A 20,565-nucleotide genomic window follows, 5' to 3' on the forward strand; every position below is an offset into this window, starting at 1 on the left:
TATTTTTGTCTATTTTCTCTGCACATTTAGTCAGATATGTGACATCACTTCAAGTATGTGTCAGGACACTGTTGATTTTTATTTTTGGAACAATGTTACAGAAATGTATGGGAGCGGGTTGTCGTAAGCACGACACCTGGCGCCCGATTGTGGAGCTACATATAACTCATCGCCTCATTAGGAAATCAGTGTGACAAGACGGGCGTTGAATCGGCTTACTGTGATATTTGCGTTGCAATTAGCAGCTACGTCGGGACGCAATTAATAAGAATTATGAAGTTAAATGAACATTCGACACCGTTTTGTGCCAAATTTCGCGTTTTTGTGCATTTAAAGAAGCCATGACGCGTTGTTTTGCGTTATGTGTGTCACGTGTTGCTTCTCTCGCTGATTGGCTGACGCCCTTCTCACGTGACGTGTGACAGGCCTCACTAATCAATCAGCTAATCAATCAACCCTACCAGCGACTCCCCTTGCCAAGAACTCTGCTGCGTGAATGACCCTCGGCCAGTTTAATTGCTCTTTAGTGCCTTGGTGGAGACATGGATGAAGACTTAAGACACCCTTTTGGTAAAAATGCCTTTAATTGTCACTTATTAGTTCATCTATTAGCATTATTAGCACAGTGCTCTCTTATTGGCTATCGAATGACTTTGTCTTCCCATGTCATTTCTTCAACACTTACTTCAAAATACATAAACTCAAAAATTTCCAATTTCTTTCCTCGCGAGGTTCCAGTGCACTGGGGTGGACGTTTTGAAAAAGCCCCAAAGTGTCTCATTAACTCCGACGACCTCGTGGCAGGAGTTTTTGCACGCTGTAAACTAGCTTGCCGGAGCTAATAATTAACAGCCAGGTGGACACCGGGGACACTAATTAATGAAGTCCCTCAGCTTTAATTGCTTTCGACGTATATATTTAGAAATTTTGTGTTAACTTTTCGTCTACATGTCCCACAGAGTTCACGAAAAACTCAGTAACTTTATTTAGCTGCGTTGCTGTGCTGTTAATATGGCCTGAAGACAGATGGAAAAGCAAAAGCAAGTTTGACTTGACGTAAAATTAGTCAATTTGGAAAAGGATAAGATAGTTTCGACTTCTTTCTGTTAGAAAGCAGTGAATGTTTAAGATTTATTTGAAGTCAAATAAAAGATGATTTGCCCACAGATTGGCACACTTGACTGCAGTTATGCTTTATTATTATTTGTCATTATTATTATTAGTTTATATTTTTGTTTTTTAGATAATCCATATATGGTTTGTCAATGCACATTTTCACTGGACAGAAATGAGGCTAGATAAGACTAAGATCACCCTTAATAAACAATAACTGTGACTCTCAGTTGAAAAATGGAGGATACTAAATAAAGACGGCCCAAATCTATGGACAATTTAGCTCACGAGCAAAGATTAAAGGAAAATTCATATCTGATTTCTTGGCGTCGATTCCTGCTCTCTCGACCAAGTTCTCGCACAATTCTAGGCAAAATGCTCAATTAATGCAACAAATGGTAAAGGACGCTTGATGAGCTCGCTGATGATGATGATGATGATGATGATGATGGTGATGATGCTTGATGGGCCAGGTGCGCTACACCCTCATTTGTTTATTACAGGCTGTCAGAGTTTCTTCTGTGAGGAGTTGGAAATTAAAGGTAGCCAGGAGCGGAAAAAAACAAGCGAGGAAGGTGAGGAAGATGAGGTGAAGGAAAAAGAAGATGGAGAGGAAGAAGATGAAGCTGGCGAGGGAGAGCCACAGGAAGAGGAGGGCATCAAAAAAGTCAATAAAGTAGAGCACGGAAGTCCCGAGCAGAAGAAGAGTAGAAGGACTCGAACGAAGAAGCCCAACGATCACCCGCAGAACACAAAAGAACAGAAGGATGTCATCGAGGACAAACCCGAGGCGGTGCCGATGAACCCTGAGACGAACTTGGCCCTGACGGAGCCCACCGTCGGACTCATGAGCACCTGCGACCTGTCCGAGCCCGTCTACCTTGGCTGCAGTGCTTCGGGTCTGTACGGACCCCCTGCGCCCGTACCGGTGTTGCAATTGTCTCAGAACGCTGGCACCGTCCAACCTGCCCCGACCAAGAGGCCACCCAACCACATTTTGCCACAAACTGTTTCCCAGCATGGCCTGGAACCGCTTGAGGTGACCCACAACTCACACATTTATACATTTAAACTCTAACACATGACAGAAGCTGGACCCCAGAAACACAGTCTGCCATTTTGCTTCTGAGCAGCCAATTAAGGATAGAATTTCGCCCATTTCCAGGTGGCGTTCCAAGACGTACGAGCTAAAAAAAAAAGCTGCCACAAAAGCCAATTGAACTTAGCAACAAGAATTTGTTAGGTTTGTCGGTCATGAGCAGACCGACCCAAAAAAAGGCTTCCGAAACCGTGGCCGGAATGGCTGGATGTCTGCCATTTTGAGTTTAAAGTGGTCATTTTGGCTAGTTCTCAGTTTCCTTCTTGTAGTTTGAAAATTGAGCAGATTGAGTGGTTGTTGTTGTCTGCATCAGATGGAGATCACCCAGGTGTACTCCACCCGACGCTCCATCCGCTACAGCACCCGAGGTCGAGGCCAGACCTCCAACTTTCCACAGCTCCCCGACCTGGAGAATGTGGAGAGCTGCCCGGTGCCACCGGCACCTAAGAAGAAGACGAGGACGCTTTACAGCACCAGTGAGACTTTCGTCCTATCCATTAGTCGTTCCTGTTTGGATTTGTCTGCATGAACTGCTTGTGGGCACTTTGACAGCTTTTCTTTTTATGTGCGTCTAGATCAGTTGGAACATTTGGAGTCCTTGTTCCAGGAGGACCACTACCCCGACGCAGAGAAGAGGAAAGTTATTGCCGCAGCTGTCGGCGTCACGCCTCAGAGGATTATGGTGTGCCTGCCTCCCTCAATTCAGTGCGACCCTCTATATGTCTTCACATCGAATGATCCAGTATTGACACTTAAAATAGGAGTTTCTGGGCCTGTCCAGTCTTTTCCATTCTTATCCTGTTGTTTTCTTGTCTTCTCTTGTGTCTTCCTGTCCTCTACGTGTCTGTTTCCATCATGTCGTCATGGAATCTTTTGTGCTGTTGTGTCAGGTGTGGTTTCAGAACCGCCGAGCCAAGTGGCGTAAAGTAGAGCGCTTGATTTCGTGTAAACCCGAACAGCGGCAAAACCGTGCCAGGTGGAGCCCTTCTCACCCCCAGACGATGTCCAACATGGCTGCCTCTGCCAGCAAGTGAGCAGACACGGGGCATGTTTTCATTGACAAGGATGGCACCTCACTTAATGACCTCACGTCCGCTTTTCAGTAAGGTGGTACCTGTGTTCCCTGGACACTTAGGCACCATGATACCAACGCTGGAGCCTGTGCCGCCAGTGCCACCTTTCTCTACACTCTCCACTCACACCCTGCCCACCTTCAGCCAAATGCTGGCCTCCAGTCCAGGTTTTTGTTCTCATGCCGTCTAAATTAGGCGCCACTGTTTAGTGCTTCGCCAAGTTGAAATCCAACTAAACAAAACAAAGAGAGTTGCACTTTGTGAATATCACATCATTTTGCTTTAGGGGTGTCCGCTAGCTTAATGCTAATAACGCACAATGCAAGACGCCATCCCTGAATCAGTTTTATTTTTTGTTATTTAGTACTGCTTTGACAGTGTGAATCAAAACTAAGCATTCATGTATAAATAATACTTACATTTGAAAAAATTGTAATAGTAACAGTGACAAGAATTTTTAGTAAAATCATTTGGTGTAATCCTCCATAAATGGCTCCTGTTGGCTGGCACGAGATGTACCTAACGTTTTGCTCATTGGGTTTTAGGTATCATTCTTTCTATTTTTCAAAAATGTCATCTCGCTTGCTTTCCCACGTAATTATTTTCTCTATAAGTCAATTTGTGTTCAAAAGCAGCAGAGTAAACCATTTTGTATTCTGCAGATACAATTTGTTACTCAATCATGCTATTGATACAAAATATGTTAATGAGCTGTGTAGTAGCCGCGGAGAGCCGTGAATGGCTTTCACGTGGCCTTTTAATCTGCGCCTTTCATCTTCAAGGTCAGTCCAGAACGAGAGAACAGCCCGACTTCCACCCCCGCCCCATGCGCAGTCCTCCTCCCCTGAGGCGAGCCAGCCTCCCCCTCCTCACCGCCGCCGCCTACAACCTCAACACCCCCACGCCACCTCTCTTTGTGGACGAGCGCGATGGCCATCCTCTGCAGACGGAAGCCAGGTCAGCAAAACATGCACCCGTCCCGTAAAGGAACGCACTCATTGGACACTTCATTAGGTTCACTTAGGCAATCTGACCACCGTAAAAAAAATGCAAAATCAGCAGTTTATTTTTTATTTTGCTGCTTTATATAGTTGAGTAAAACGATCAACTCTTTCCTGAGAGTTACTGACAAGAAATGCCGAAGATGCCCAAATAGACATTGTCATTTAGAGCATTTTTTATTTTTTTGCAGGAAATGAGTAATTGACAGAACACTCCAAAAGTCCTGCATTTATTTTTCCCAGAGCTGGGTATATATATTTTGAGTGTATTTTTTTTGTAATTCTATAAACAACAGACAAAATATTCATTTTTGAAGTTGTACGAATACCCAACTCTTTTTATATACTAAACATCTAAAAAATGGAAAAATAAAACGAATGAATGTTTTAATTAGAGTGGTTATTGAATCAAAACCAAGCATTAATGATCGAAAGAATTGTTTGAATGTTTAAAAAGAAAAGAGAGAAAAAACAAGAACAAATGGAATATGTTAGATTTCTGATCTTTTGGACTCAATCAGGGAACTTGCCGTCTGTTGTTGTCAGCTCTCTGTTTGACTTTGGCGACAAGATGGACTATCTCTCGTCGGGCCATCAGAGCAACGCTCAGATGTCTTTCCAGCTGCAGACGTCGTACCCACCCGGACATCAGCCGCACCAGGCCGCTCCGTCCCTGCCCCCCCGCATGTCCTTCCTCACCCCCTCGCCCTACCTTACCCCAAACCCGGACACCATCTCCACTCCCTACTTTACCTTCGGCCACACGGGGAACCCCAGCGGGGGCCACGCCTACATGCAGTCGCAGGGTGGGGGCCCGTTTCTGCTGCAGTCCGCCAATCACGGTGAGCGTCATCCGACAACTCGGTTTACCCTTAACGGTATTTGCGTTTTCATGACTTGTTTCTTACTCATTATTCACCAAAGTTCTTGTTTATCTGATTTTGTGGCCAGGTCAAAGCTCTTGTTGTTGTTACGGGAAATTAATTGCTAGTGTAAAAAGTGATTCTATTTGGAGGGGAAATCGCAAACTCCCGCTTTAACATCTCAAAATAATTATCAAACATGGTTTTGTGATTGTGTTCATACTAGATGTATGGCGTTGATGCTTTATGATCATCTCGGCTTTAAGTGCTTTGCTTCTGTCTGTGTAAAACTACAAACCCTTTTTGTGGTGGATGTCAAGTACTGGCAGCAGGGTTGGCTCACTAGCGCTCACTTTCAAGCGTGCCCTTAACTGGCGGAATTCCCTTTTACAAAAAAGACAGTTCTGGATCTCCCGCACAAAACAGCCCAAACACTAAAGTAGAACCCGTAATTGTCCACATTTAGAGGTGGTAGTAGAGTCCTATCAGAAGCGGGACGCAGGGATGTGAACCTGTAACCATCACTTCTCCTGCCCTGTTGTTTTGCGAGCAATTTTTGCTCACTGGTAAATGGAAGAGGTCATGCGGGGCAAAAGTCTAGCCAGCAATTTTCCGTGTGTTTGCGTACAGGTGGCATGGCATCCTACCAGTCGTACCCTTGGGCTAATATGTACGCCCAGCCTAGCGTTCGTCAGCTCGCTCCCAATTACCCCGCCGGATTCGCCACCGCTGCCGCTCGGGACCTCCAGATACCGTCGTCGTCGTCGTCGTCGTCGTCTTCCGGCAGCATGCCCGCGTGTTTTCAACGCGCATATGCGCATGGCGGCTCCACCGTCCTACCCCCCGTATCCACCCTGCAGCCTTCCCGCCTCAGGGCCGAGAGCGCGACGGCGGCAAAGGGGGCCGCGGTAGGACCCCTACTCCCCCCGCAGACCAGCCCCTGCTCCGCTCGCAGCCCTGCGGCGCCATCTTGTGTCAAGATTGAGTATGACAGCCCGCGAGTGATTCACAGCCACTTTCACTGTGATTTATCTCCTCTTCAGTTTTGAAGGCACGTGTGTGTGTGTTTGTATTCAATATAATCAATAATAATAATATATTTGTGTTTGGTTGAGCTGTGTTTGGCAAGGTTGAAATAAATGGTTGTTGTTCTCTTTACATTTGTTTCAATCAAGCCTGGCATTGTTGGGTGGGAATTTAGCCAAAGCATCGCAAATGCGCGCACAAACTCATTTGTCATGGATTTTTTTCCATAAATCTAACAAGTGCCCTAAGGACTTGACACAAACTAGAATCCCCTTTGTCCTGGGTGTTTGTGGACTGAAGATATCCGCCTGCTAGAGGGCGCCATTTCTTTCCACTTTGGACTGCTTCACTGACTGCTTTCTGGCAAGCTGTCGTGTCTCACATTGGTAGATGAGGTTTAAAAAAAAAAGTCACGTAATAATATCCGTTCATTCTCTGTACCGCTTGTCCTCACAAGGGTCGCGGGTGTTGGAGCCTATTCCAGCTGTCTTCGGGAAGTAGGCGCGGGACACCCTGAACTGGTTTCGGCACACATATACGAACAACCATTCGCGCTCACATTCATACCCAGGGACAATTTTGAGTGTCCAATCAACCTGCCATGCATATTTTTGGAATGTGAGAGGAAACCGAAGTACATGGAGAAAACCACGCAGGCATCAGGAGAACATGCTAACTCAACACAGGAAGGCCGGATCCGGCATCGAACCCACAACCTCTGCTTAGCTATCGTGCCGCCCTACTTGATAATATATTCTATTATTTTATATTTTTAATGAATGTCCTACAGATGTCAATCGAAAATTATTTCATTTTAATAATTGGATAGAGGATACAATCGTTGCTCGAGTCTTGAAAAAAGTAATTTTTCAATAAGCACAAACAAAAAATAGCTGTGTAATGACAAATATGTCAATTTATATATGCTTAATGTTTATGTTTATGCCAGAAAAAAAATTACAAAAAACATTTGATTTGTGTGGCTAAAGGAGTCACCTTATGTAACTTTGAATGAAGCCCCCTCTTTAGCCTTTCGTGAGTTCCCGCTCGCTGGCTGCCTTCCTTGTTGCTGTTGGCGGCAGAAACACTTCACACTGTGTGTGTGAGACGGAGTTTGTGAGTGCAAGAGTGACTGTTTGAAATTACATGAGAGAGTGAGAATCGATGTGAGAGAATGCGCCTGTGTCTTTGCCTTTGAGTGAAAAGCGTTTTCAAGTGACAGTATGTGAGAGAGCGCATGTGCTCATGTAAGGTAAGCTTTTGAGACATTTTATGAGCATGTATGTGTGTACATGTGAGAGCGCTTGAGTGTTGAAGTGAGAAAGTGGAAGCGAGCAGGTGAGATTGTACCCGTGTGAGAGTAAGAGCCTGAGTTCTTAAGAAGATGTTTATGTGAGAGATAATGCGTGCATGTGAGAATTTTTATTTATTTATTTATTTATTTTTTTTTTTTGGGTGTGTGTGTGTTTGAGGTCATATTCACTGTCTGGCTTGTCCTGGGTTTTAATGTGTGCACGTGCTTCGGACGGGACACTGAGCAGTCTGCAATTAACCCCCCCCCCTTCCTCTCTGCACTTCCTCTGCTCTAAACAGAGAGAGTATAGAACACAGGTGGAGTGCCTCACTGTGTGCCCGCGTGCGTGTGCGTGCGCGTCTGATGCTTCATTCCACCCCGGTCCCGCTAAGTCAACATTGACAGATTTGAAAGAAAGGCAAACTTGTTTCAACATTTATGTTTGTGGCCAGATCTTTGCAGCATCAACACATGCCCCCCCCCCCGACACGTTTCTCAACAGGCTCTCACATCCTTTTTATGTGCTGTTAATTCCGTTTGATTCTCTTGCATTTGCTTGTTCTCGTTCTAGCGCATGAAGACGCTTGGTTTTTTCCTTTCATTGGGACATGTTCCAGGCCTGTTCTGCTGATGGATCTTCATGTGCGTGCGTTTGTGTGTGCGCTATGTTGTGCGTTACATAACTGCACTGTCGGTCTGTTTATTAATGCATATATCTGTGTGCAAACACATTCCTTATGTCTCCCTTCTGAGCCAGATGGGGCGCGTCCCTGAGATGACATGTTTTCCAGGAACCTCCTCTCGGATCTTGTATCTTGGGCCAATCAGTATACACACACACACACACTTGTGGATATATATATATATATATATATATATATATATATATATTAGGGCTGTCAAAACAGAGAGAGTATACAACACAGGTGGAGTGACTCAGTGCGTGTGTGTGTGTGTGTGTAAGGGCAGGCTAGAGGAATGCATGCTCGCCAGGGTGGGGTGGGATGTTGGTGGTAAAAAGAGGGCTCTCTGTTTCATGTGTATGTGGCCCCAATTGATGTGTATATACTGTATATGTGAATATATTCATGCAAGTGTGTTTTTTCCCCGTGTTTATGCCTTCAGGGGTCCTGGCAGTGCCCCGCCGCCACCGCAGTGCAGGGATGCAACTCTGTTATAAACATCTTTTGTGAGTTTTGTGTTCACTTTTTTAATGTTTTGTGTCTCTGCCAGGAAAAGACTTCCCAAACACTTTTAGTGGAATTGACTTCACTTTTGAGGTATAAAAAAGAGCCCTTTCTAAGGTGATGCCAAGTGTCAATATTGTGTGATTCCGGAGACAAAGCAGCACACAGTTCTTTCCTTCCAGACGTTAGTTTGCGTAACATCTCATTTGCTACGAATTGCTTTTTCCTAAGGTCCTTCGTTTGTCTGATTCATTAAAGTCACAAAATAACAATTTGAAAACACAAGTTTTAACCTTCCGAGACTCGTCAGGCTCCAAGTCAAAAATATGAAATGGAAAGAAAATTGCAACATAAGACTGTCAGATTTAAAGTCCAAATTTTGTAACATTGTTAGAATAAAGTATGTAAAAAAGTTACCATACCATCATAAAAGCTCAAATGTAACATTGAGTGGATTGTTCACAATGTTATGAAGAAAAATAAGTAATGTTTGGAGCAGGGGTGGGCAAACCTTTTGATTGGTGGGCCACAATGGGTTCTAAAATTTGACAGAGGGGCCTAACCAGGAGCAGATGGATGGAGTGTTTTGGTAAACTCATTTCACCAGAGAAAAAAAATAATTAAAATTTTTTTTTTTAAATGGTAATGAAGAAAAGCTTGACAACAAAATATCTGTCTTTGACACATCATAGTATTTAGAAAATAAAACCTTAACGTGTATTCTTTTAATTTTTTCCAACTTCGCCGGGCCGTATTAAAACGTTTAACGGGCTGCATGTGGCCCCTGGGCTGTAGTTTGCCCACGCCTGGTTTATAGAATAAAGAAAATAAAGTCACGATGTAAGGCAAAACATTTGCCATGTAGTCTGTCTTAGAAAGCCGAGTCACAATAATTACGAAATAAATCACAGTATCAGTTAATTGGACAACAATAAAGCTGGTTTGAAAGAAATTAAACCATCTGATTGAATTTTTTTTTACGTTACTATTGTTAAACAATAAACTGTCACATTTTGATAAGAATCATTTTATGAGCTCAAAGTCAAATATTTTTATCATATCAATGATAATAATAATAATAATGATGACGATAAAGTCTGTTTTTTCTGTAAAAACATAAAAACATGTGGGCATAGGAAAGAACCTTGATGGGCGCCATACAATGTAGATGGTAGATAGTTTTGAAATCGACAAGCTAAAAGATCATTTGGTATACAAGTGTTTACAGAACTAATGTACCACCACTGTATCCTCTTAAACACACCCACGCACACACACACACACACACACATGTTCAGTACTGCACAGTGAGTGGTCTGTGTACGCGTCTGTCCTCCGCAACTTCCTTCAATGTGTTTTGGGAACGTGTGGAGAAAAGAGGAATTCATGTTGGTGTTTATTTGGCCTGATTCGAGCACCCTTACCCCAGCAGCTCCTGTACCCCCGAATCTGCACACACACATATACACACACACTCTTTTAGTTGGTGTGTTCCTGATAGAAATACCTGCAATGGGAGGACCCAAGATGGTGGTCAGGGAAAGGCAAACACACCGAGGATGGACAGGTGCGTGCGTGTGCGAGTGCGTGGGGGTGCATGTGTGTGTGTGTGTGTGGCCGTGTGGGGGTGGGGGTGCGTGCGTGTGCGTGTGTGTCGGGGCGTGTGAAGTACTTGCATTGATAACCTGCAGCTCAGAGTCCCTCAGTCTCACTCTGACCGTGGCCAGGAACCTCCCAAGTGCGTGCGTCCGTCTGTCAGTCTCGACTCAAACGTCACTCTCGCCCTCGCTTGCTGCCATGACGCTCACGCCGCCGCCGCTGCTCCTGACGCTCATGCTGGCGCTGACGGGTGTGCAGGCCACTATGGACCGCCGCACAGCCGCCGCCATGGGTGAGTAACATCAACTATGATGATTTCAGCTCATTTTGTGTCCTGCTAGTGCCTTTTTATGGAGACTTTTCTAGTCACTCACTGCACTGAGAGAAGTGGGGCTGGGGGGGTGAGTACTAAAAATAAAAAGTTGATAATTGTGAACAAAATTGATAGAATAAAAAAATAGGGTTGCTTTTTTTCTGTGTTTCTTGGGTGTATTTGTGGATGGAGATGGTGTCGTGTATTCCATCCCCTACTACTGTGAAGTGCAATGTGATGTGTGGTGTCCAAGCTGGAGGGAGGCACAGAGGTACAGGGCGAGAAGGGAGATCAGTGATGCTTGGACTTTTCTGTCAATTGCACCCGTTGAATTGGATTTAAATGACCATTTATAAGTCTTTTTTTATATATATTTTTTGATTTCTTTCTTTCATTATGAACCTAGATTTTTGTTTATATTTGTAGCTCCATCGCCCCAAAATATCGTCACTAATTATGGAATTTAATTCACATTAAAGGTTTTAATTATTTTTTTGTATTACCTTATTATGCCTGTAAGGACACGTTTAATTGTTTTGAGTTTAAAAAAAATAATAATTTATTTCTTTCATATTTCATATTTATTACTATTTTATTTTGTTTGTTGTTTTTTTTTTCCATCTCCCTTTCAGTTTTCATGACAGCTCATTAAAACTACTAATTCAGCTTTTTAAAAAACAACTGTATTTATATTTTTAGATATTTTCTGGACTATAAGATGCACCTGTATATAAGCCACAGCAACTCTTTTGGGGGAAAAAACCCCCAACAATCTACAAGCCACAGGCTATAAGCCGCAGTTTTATATGTAAAAAAAAAAAAAAAAAAATTGTACTAAACCATCTTGTCCTGCGAATGCACATACTGGTACATAAACCGATTCTTAAAACTGTGCCTTTTAACATGGCAACAACTTTTCCAATTAAAACAGAACAGACCCAGGAGAAAAAAAACAATCAATTTATTTAGTGTATTTTCGCAACTATGGAGAGCGCCCCTACTGGTGAAAGAAAAAGCACCGTTGCATTAGTCGCATGGTTCAAAATCTAGGAAATGAGTAGCGGCCATTTGTCTGGAAAATACGGTAATTTAGTATTTTATGCACATTTTTAAATGATTTTATTTGCATTTCATTTGCCTATTTTTTGTTTTCAATTTATTCCTGTTATTTTTGCATTTTTAAAATAAGTTAGCTTTTCTATTCCTATTTTTCTTTTCTTTTTATTTTACTCATTTATTTTTTTATTCATTCTAAATACTAAGTCAATATTTTTCATCTATATACATTCATTTTATTTCTCAATTTTTGTATTTATTATTGGTGTAACTGACACACACATATATATACATATATGTGTATATGTATATATGTGTATATATATATGTATATGTATATATGTATATGTGTATATATATGTATGATCGAATCCACAACCTCTGGACTATGAGGCCATCGTGCTAACCAGTTGTGGTCTTTGTCTCCCGCTACGTGCAGCGGCCGGGCTTTGCAAGACGCGCCCCACCGACTTGGTGTTCATCGTGGACAGCAGCCGCAGCGTGCGCCCCTCCGAGTTCGAGCAGGTCAAAGTCTTCCTGGCCAAGGTCATCGAGGGTCTCGACGTGGGGCCTAACGCCACCCGAGTGGGTGTGGTCAACTATGCCAGCCGTGTCAAGAATGAGGCACGTGGGCATGCCCCAGGTCTAGGACTTTAAAAATGAACTGAAAATCTCTAACCTAGACCTTACGTTGTTTAGGTGTCGCTGAAGACGCACCGCACCAAGGCCGGCCTGATCAAGGCGGTGACCAAAGTGGAGCCGCTGTCCACGGGCACCATGACGGGCCTGGCCATACAATTTGCCCTCAATGTGGCATTTAGCGAGAGCGAGGGCGCCCGCGCCAAGTCGCCTGACATCAGCAAGGTCTTACGCTCGCACACACGCTCTCAAACATCACCTCACTTTCACCTAGCAAAAAACAAAACCAAACAAAACAAAACATCTACATAGTTAGTTTCCAACCTGAGCTATACCTGCCTACAGTGGGTATAAAAAGTCTACACACCCCTATTTAAATGCCTGTTTTTGGGTGACCTATATCCTCTAATTACCCATTTGGGGAAAAAAATAAACATTTTCCAGAGGAGAAGTAAAATATAAACAGCTGAGATAATGTAGTTGCACAAGTGTGCACTCCCTCATAACTTGGGTGTGGCTATGTTCGTGAAGACCACTGCCACTATTTAAATCCATCCATCCGTCCATTTTCTGTACCGCTTCTCCTCACTAGGGTCGCGGGAGGTGCGGGAGCCTATCCCAGCTATCTTCAGGCAGTAGGCGGGGGACACCCTGAACTGGTTGCCTGCCAATTGCAGGGCACACAGGGACGACCAACCGTCCGCGCTCACACTCATATCTAGGGGCAATTTAAAGTGTTCAATCGGCCTGCCTTGCATGTTTTTGGAATTTGGGAGGAGTACCCAGAGGAAACCCACGCAGGCACGGGGAGAGCATGCAAACTCCACATAGGATGGCCGGAGCCGGGATTGAACCCACGACCGATGTTGTCTCTCACTGTGAGGCCATCGTGCTAACCAGCCCGGCCACCGTGCCCCACTATTTAAAGCCAAATCAAGTTCAGCTTTTCCATTAGATTTTCATTTTTGTCAGTTCGGTTCTTCCAGTTACATGTTTATAGCTAATTAGTTGGTTTCTTAGCTACAGTTACAAAAAAGTGTTCCGAATTATCCGATCACATTGAAACTCATGTTAAATGGGAGTCGACACACATCAGCGACCATTTCAAGTGGCTCTGATTAACTTCACTTAAAGTTCAGCGGTTCTCGGAGGCTTTTCCTGACATTTGCTTCATTTACTTAGCCACAATTACTTTGGCGTAGGCACAGTTACTTTTACATTCTGACATGGTTACCTTAATTACTGAGTTACAAATTGTGTCTACTTTCAGAATGAACCAATCACAATCCAAGGCATGTTGAACGCACCATTGAAATTGCCCCCTAATCAAGTTGATCCGTTCTAGGAGGATTTTCCTTGTTCTTGCAGGTGGCCATCATCGTGACGGACGGTCGCCCTCAGGACAACGTCAAAGAAGTGGCCCAGCGTGCGCGTGACGCCGGCATCGAGATCTTTGCCATCGGCGTGGGCCGCGTGGACATGAGCACGCTGAAGCAGATGGCCAGCGAGCCGCTGGACGACCATGTCGACTATGTGGAGAGCTACAGCGTCATCGAGAAGCTCACCAAGAAGTTCCAGGAGGCTTTCTGTGGTAAGACAAAGAAGAGGAAGATGGTCGGTGGGGTGGGGAGAGAAAGAAGAAATGCCGTCATCGTGCTTGCTGCTTTACCGAGGCCATTGCAATGCATTGCTTGCTAACTTTTGTGCTGTGACATTTCCCTTACTTAGGGCTGAACAACCAACTGAATTCAAATCAACATTACATTGTGCAGTAGTAGAACAATTTGAAAAAGCCTGCAATAAAAAAAAGAAAGTAGCGCTTAAATTTGCTCTGTCAGTATCACTATTCACATCATGTGTAGAAAATGTAAGTGCTCAAGAAATGCAGACCACATCTTTTACATGCTACTTGACTTCAGATTTATATTTACACCGACACTTGTTTGGTGGAATTTTGTGAAGTTGTTGTGGTGAACAATTTGAAGACTGCAAATGAAAGTGTTGCGAAACTTCACTCAAATTGAAGTCGATAAAGAAAGCACATCTTTTAACTTAAGAACCACCATATTTAAAAACTAAAACTATGACTTTGTTTATTGTCATGCAGATTAATGAATTGCTTGTGCTTGTTAAAAAGAATACATCAACAAATAATCACGTGTTAAATTGCAATATTGGGCGGGTCAATTAGATAATTTTCCCAAATTGTTCAACCCCCGTCGGCAGGGACAAAGAACGGAAGGACGGTTAGGTACGAGGTAGGTGTGTTTTGGGCTGAATGATTTTGAAAATGAATCAAATACATTTTTTTCCCCTCAGTATTACGATAGTGATGAAATATGAAATTAGGTTTAAGCATTTTTTTCCAACTTTGCAACCTTTGTAATTTGAAAATTGCACGATAGTACAATTGAATTCTATTCATTGTTCAGCCCGACTACTTCCAAGTACTACACCTTAGTACATTTCCTTTCCCTTTACCTTTGTGTCGATGAAGTTAATACTCCCACCCACTAAAAATGTCGCTGAATGTTGAAGGGATGATGTTGGAGTTGTTAAATTTCTTTCCTGTTTTAAGGATCCACTGCATTCAAACCTCCCAGTGGATCATTAAAATCCCACCAACTGACATAGTTGTTATTTTTCTCTCCTAAACCCCTTCCCCTTTCCTCCTCTGTGTGCTTCTGTGTGTGCATACCAACGCCCACGCACAAAAACACACACAGTGTCGGACCTGTGCGCCACCGGGGATCATGACTGCGAGCAGGTATGCGTCAGCTCCCCCGGATCGTACAAGTGCGCCTGCAGAGAAGGCTTTACGCTCATGGATGATGGCCGCAGCTGCAGTGGTGAGTGCCAGCGAATCCGTGCTCGTGCGCAATGCCGTTGGAACGTTTGGAAGACAACTCAATGAGTACGCTGAATTGTCTTACCTTCTCTTATCACGTACTCGTTTTAGCGTAGCCGCAAAGCTACAAGACTGCAGTACAACATGTGTGTGCGTGTGTGTGGCCAGCGTGCAGCAACTCAGCGACGGATGTGGTGTTCCTGATCGACGGCTCTAAGAGTGTGCGTCCTGAGAACTTTGAGCTGGTCAAGAAGTGGATCAACCAGATTGTGGACAAACTTGACGTGTCAGATAGCAAAGCACACGTCGGGCTGGTGCAGTACTCCAGCCTGGTCCGACAGGTAAAGACACCAAATATAACATGAAATTCTTTGACTTTTCAATTTTTTAACCTTACCTTCATCAAGTTTGAAATGACGAAATGTCTATGGATAAATATGCCGTCTTTGGGCCGCCAGGAGTTCCCGCTTGGCCGCCACAACAACAAGAAGGACCTGAAGGAGGCGGTGAAGAAGATGGCCTACATGGAGAGGGGGACCATGACCGGCCAGGCCTTGCGCTACCTGACCGACAAGAGCTTCAGCGTGGGTCACGGCGCCCGGCCCGGCGTCTCCAAGGTGGGCATCGTCTTCACGGACGGACGCAGCCAGGACTATATCGGCGACGCCGCCAAGAAGGCCAAAGAGATGGGTGAGCCCTCGCGGGAAATATTGCCAAACAAGAGGCTTGTCAACGCTCGACAAAAAGAAACATTCAACAACTTTAGAAAAACATAGCCTGATTAAATTCAGGATTGGATGTTTTTTAACAGTGTTCATGTTTGTGTGGCAGGCTTCAAGATGTACGCGGTGGGCGTGGGCAACGCGGTGGAGGACGAGCTGAAGGAGATCGCCTCGGAGCCCAAAGGCGAGCATTACTTCTACACGGCAGACTTCAAGGCCATGACGCAGATCGCCAAGAAGCTGCAGATTAACATCTGCCAAGGTCGCCTGACTCCACTTGTACACTGTAGCCCACATGGAGGTCTACTTCTCATCATCTTAACTCTTTTTAATTTCCTGTCCTGACAGAGGAGGACCCGTGCGAGTGCGACTCCCTGGTTAAGTTCCAGAAGAAAGTAGAAGAAGCCCTGCAGGCCCTAACCAAGAAAAATATCCTTTATCACGAGAGTGAAGTTTGAGAAGAAGCAACATGTCAGCCATTTGATTTCCAAGTGGCCATTGTAGGCCCTTTCCAAAGACAGACCAGTCCAAGCGATTCCGTCTCATGGCTTTATGAAATTTGGCCGCCATCGTGAACAGAGCCACCAAAAAGCCTCGAGCTGTCATGCTCCAAAAATACGGGAAGTCTGCCATTTTGGTCCGAAGCAGACGGGTTGAATTTGACCATTTCCAGGCGTTCTTCACAGGTAAACTACTGCGAGAAATTTCATCTTATTGTTTCCAGTAATAAATTTGGTCAGGATGTGATTAGACCCACAAAAACGTCTCAAGAAGCGTGGGTGTAAAACATAGAGGAAGTCAGCCATTTTGCCTCAGGACGGCCATTTTTGGCTCAATTGGTGCATCCAGGGATCCTTGAAAGACTGGATCATCCTGATGTGTTTCTCTGTTGCTACCAAATCAGGCTTAGCTAAATCAAATCAAAAATCAAACATTTTAATTTTCGACACCGTGTGGCGTGAAACTCAAATAGCTCAACGCCGCAAGGTCAGATCATGACCAAATGTGTATTAGTAGTAGGATTGTTATTAGTGTTGTTGTTGACCTTAACGGGCATCTCACTTGAGAATATGTCCAAGAGGATTGCTCTGCTCGAGAACAAAATCGTGTGAGGACTCGCATCACCCAGTTGCCAAAAAACCCGCAGACCACCTCTCACTCCTCCACCACCATCTCCTTTGGCCTCCTGAGACACAAAAAGCACCAGTTGCCATGGAGACTGTGCCTTTGTTAATACAAGTCTTCCCTCATAGGGAAACACGGATGGACCAAAAAAAAATGTCACCTTCCCTCATAATTAAGGTACAACCATGGTGTTTATTTTCCTAAATAAAGGTGATTCAAGAAGTACGTCAAAGGGTGTCATTCTGACTTTTTTTGGGGGGGGGGGTCAGGGTCAGCATAATTTACACTGGAGACACACGTTACATACTTGATGTCCCAAGATTTTGTCCGCTAGGATCTCAAGGACCCTCAGGACGGTCCATGTCTTTTACGTTTGGAAACAAGATATTGCAAATACAAAAACGACTCATTTGGTTTTCATCTTACTATAGAACAGTGGTTCTCAAATAGTGGGGCATGCCCCCGGGCGCGCTGCGATGCTGAGGCGGGCACGTGTTACCCTGGGAAACATGCTTTTTTTCCCGCCGTAATATGGCTGAATGATGGATGGTTTTGGAACCGAAATTGCAATCTCAGACGACGCAAATTTGAGTTCGTCAAAGCTGCGTTTTGTGCCCCTAATTCACGCAGTAGGTCTCTCAGTGCTGATTTAAAAAAAAAAAAAAAAGTAATTTCTTTCGCCGCTACTTAAATACTAGCCGCCAAGCTATCTTGCGTCGCAGCAGTGTGCGGTTTATTTGTACTATATCTAATTCCGTGCACAGCAGCAGCAACGAGCTGCGCGATGACAAATAAACGACCCCTCTCACAAGAAGCTTTCTAAACGAGGCGGCGTACGAGGCGGCGCTAAACGTGCTAATCGCTAAAATGAATTACAGAGTAATAAGTGCTTCGATGTAGGCTCGACTTTTAACAGAAGTCTGACTCGAACCCCGTTTGGGCGGAGAGCCAGCAGCTATGAACAGAAATGTTGTATTCCAACCATTACGTATCGAAACATAAAATAAGACGACGGCTACGTTAGCAATTTAGCAGACGCTCTCAGACCGGAACATGGAAATGGATGATGTCACAGTATATATTTGTCATCTCATCAATATTTGCACCACAGAGTACTGAGTTTCGAGATTCTCTCAATGATAGTTCTCAAAATTATATTTCTTATCAATTTACCTTTGCTAAGGCACATTGTATTGACATAATCTAATGTCAACATACAATGAACATGTACATTCCTACAAAATGTAAAAAAAATTGGTGGTGGGGGGGCGCGAATTGTTTTCTTCTTGGTAGGGGGGGCGTCTGCATCGAAGGCGTGTGTGTGGAGAGGGTCCACACGTTCAAGTTCCTGGGAGTACAGATCTCCGACGACCTTTCTTGGACTCACAACACCACAGCAGTGGTAAAGAAGGTCCACCAGCGTCTGCACTTTCTGAGAGTCCTCAGGAAATTCAACCTGGACAGGAAGCTGCTGCTAGCCTTCTACCACTCGTCCATTGAGAGCCTGCTGACGTACTGTGTCTCTACCTGGTACAGCGGCTGCACTGAGGCGGACAGAGTGAGGCTCCAGAGGACAGTCAAAACAGCGCAAAGGATTATTGGCTGCCCTCTCCCCTCGCTGTCGGACATCTACACCGCCCGGTGCCTCAGAAGGGCTCTCAACATCGTCAAAGACAATACCCACCCAAACTCACACCTGTTCGACCTGATGCCCTCTGGCAGGCGCTACAGATGCATCAAATTGCGGACCAATAGACTGAGAAACAGTTTCTTTCTGAGTGCCATCTCCATTCTGAACTCTCACACACACACGAGAACACCCTTACCTTGCAGAACAGCATCGTGATAAAGATAAAGATGTCCTTTATTAGTCCCACAATGGGGACATTTGATGTGTTTTTATATACACTATTCAGTACTAAATTCCATAGCACTCTCTTATTTATCTAATTTATATATTTGTCTGTATTATTGTTGTATTGCACTGGAGAGGGGAGCCCTCTAATCTCGTTGCACACTTGAGTACAATGACAATAAAGGGATTTCTAATTCTAATTCTATAGAAACACCAAGAAAGAAGTCGTAAAGCAAAAACATTCGTGTTTCTTTTGGGTCATGAGAGATTATTACGTTTGAAAACCGACACGATAAATAGAATGGCGTTACGTTTTAATGTCGAAACACCAAAATTGAAAAACAGCTTGATTCTCTTGTTTGTGATCTGGAACGAGTAACGAAAAGGCTAAAAACAGTTTGACTGTCAATTTTTAGTTCTATAACTAACACAGAATATGGCACGGGCCACAAATCGAAATAAGGCTCGTATATTAGTTTTAGATTCTCTGAAGTTGTCACCGAAAGCATTTCTCCTTCTGACCAGGAGGTGGCGATAGGTACTGCAATGCGTGAGCTGAATTAACAAATGTTAATTAAGTGGTTGGTGTTATGTTCGGGCATAAGTGGGGACAGCCCTGTGAAAGGGGTTGTGGAAAGAGGACTCCGGAAGTGGGCGGCGAGTTGTGACGTTGCGGTGATGCATCCGCGAGATGTGAATAAACGAGTTGATCATCACGTCGTAGTCCGGGAGTTATTCTGACATGACATGGACCGCAATTTTGTAACGGGCTGCACGAACAAACAAATACACACAAAGTATTTATTTATTTAAAATAAACGTGTTTATTTTTTTTTTATTTTTGCAGTGGAGCATATCTATGTTATCACCTAAGCGTTAGTCGACCCCACACACACTTTGCGGAAGTTTGCATAGGAATTCCAGCTCGTCTTCATGCGCCAAGCTGTTGCCATCTCGTGGTCAGTAGGAGAAATGCTGCTGGTGACAACTTCCGGGAATGTCAAAAAAGCGAGCCGTATTTCGATCTATTCAGGCTATTTTCATTTTTGAATTACAAATTGAAAACCAAACTGTTTTTAGACTTAATCGTTCCAGACAACCAACGAGAATATCAAGCTGTATTCCAGTTTTGGCGTTTTGATATTAAAATGCAAATCAAATAACGAGTCGTTTCTCCATTTTTTAAATTAGTTTTCAAAGGTAATCATAACCAATGACCAAAGGTGACACGGACAAGAAAGTCTGATCAATTTGTTTTAGATTCCCGGAAGTTGTCACTGACGGCATTTCTCCTACTGACCAGAAGATGGCGACAAGTTGGCGCCTGAAGACGCTGCGGTGTTTCATGATCGTAAAGTGGTCGCACTTTGATTTTGGTGGCGTGGCATTGCTGCACTAATTTCCTCGCTAAACCAAAGCAGTGACCATGACAGGTCACCGGGTGGCGCTAGTGTGCAAAGCGCCGTTGAACGAGCAGGCAAAGAAGGAGGTTGCCTTTAAATGGCGGGCGTGACGTCGGACCTGAGGGTCAATTTGAGACCGGTGTGCTGGAAGGGACTCACCAAGTGCAGGTGCGGCAAAATGAACGGGTGGCCTTTTCGCTGGTAAGTGAACACACGTTTGTTGCACTTTTTCAAAATAACATTTTGCTTGTTGCACGATTTACACACTTGCGGGACGTAACAGCCTAGAGTGTTTGTTTTGTGAATGTGATATTTGTCTAACCATTGACGCCAATTGTGAATAATTCAT

The 20,565-nt window shown here is 44.1% G+C and overlaps 2 protein-coding genes across 4 annotated transcripts; both read left to right on the plus strand.

Annotated features, from left to right (window-relative positions):
- The first annotated feature begins 302 nt into the window (after positions 1 to 302).
- nobox (NOBOX oogenesis homeobox) lies at positions 303 to 6,307 on the plus strand. The gene is made up of 9 exons (XM_088318658.1): positions 303 to 570; positions 1,617 to 2,152; positions 2,526 to 2,688; positions 2,788 to 2,894; positions 3,103 to 3,242; positions 3,316 to 3,452; positions 4,068 to 4,242; positions 4,833 to 5,128; positions 5,780 to 6,307. The coding sequence occupies exons 1-9, from the start codon at positions 543 to 545 to the stop codon at positions 6,196 to 6,198; spliced, it is 2,001 nt and encodes a 666-aa protein (XP_088174784.1). The 5' UTR covers positions 303 to 542; the 3' UTR covers positions 6,199 to 6,307.
- A 3,763-nt stretch (positions 6,308 to 10,070) lies between these two features.
- matn1 (matrilin 1) lies at positions 10,071 to 18,377 on the plus strand. Of its 3 annotated transcripts, XR_015846894.1 has the most exons (12): positions 10,075 to 10,223; positions 10,384 to 10,547; positions 12,064 to 12,248; positions 12,324 to 12,488; positions 13,632 to 13,854; positions 14,990 to 15,112; positions 15,280 to 15,452; positions 15,570 to 15,801; positions 15,943 to 16,095; positions 16,182 to 16,262; positions 16,896 to 17,135; positions 18,252 to 18,377. XR_015846894.1 is itself a non-coding variant. In XM_088318659.1 (11 exons), exons 1-11 carry the CDS (start codon positions 10,216 to 10,218, stop codon positions 16,943 to 16,945), a joined length of 1,557 nt encoding a protein of 518 aa, XP_088174785.1. In that variant the 5' UTR covers positions 10,075 to 10,215; the 3' UTR covers positions 16,946 to 17,172. The 3 variants fall into 3 exon arrangements, 2 of the variants coding, with proteins under 2 accessions (XP_088174787.1, XP_088174785.1); XM_088318659.1 differs by lacking the exon at positions 18,252 to 18,377 and having other exon boundaries at positions 16,896 to 17,172; XM_088318661.1 differs by lacking the exons at positions 14,990 to 15,112; positions 18,252 to 18,377 and having other exon boundaries at positions 10,071 to 10,223; positions 16,896 to 17,172.
- Positions 18,378 to 20,565: the final 2,188 nt, after the last annotated feature.

The sequence above is a fragment of the Idiotropiscis lumnitzeri genome, chromosome 16 (assembly GCF_059441095.1).
Source record: "Idiotropiscis lumnitzeri isolate Australia: NSW breed Sydney's pygmy pipehorse chromosome 16, RoL_Ilum_1.0, whole genome shotgun sequence".
Classification (NCBI taxonomy): Eukaryota; Metazoa; Chordata; class Actinopteri; order Syngnathiformes; family Syngnathidae; genus Idiotropiscis; species Idiotropiscis lumnitzeri.

Excerpts from the sequence above, each read along its gene's own strand:
- nobox (XM_088318658.1), top strand. The coding sequence starts at position 543 with ATGGATGAAGACTTAAGACACCCTTTTG. Across the intron at positions 2,895-3,102 it reads TCACGCCTCAGAGGATTATG|GTGTGGTTTCAGAACCGCCG; the intron begins GTGTGCCTGCCT and ends CTGTTGTGTCAG. Across the intron at positions 3,243-3,315 it reads ATGGCTGCCTCTGCCAGCAA|TAAGGTGGTACCTGTGTTCC; the intron begins GTGAGCAGACAC and ends TCCGCTTTTCAG.
- matn1 (XM_088318659.1), top strand. Across the intron at positions 10,548-12,063 it reads CCGCACAGCCGCCGCCATGG|CGGCCGGGCTTTGCAAGACG; the intron begins GTGAGTAACATC and ends CGCTACGTGCAG. Across the intron at positions 15,453-15,569 it reads ACTCCAGCCTGGTCCGACAG|GAGTTCCCGCTTGGCCGCCA; the intron begins GTAAAGACACCA and ends TTGGGCCGCCAG.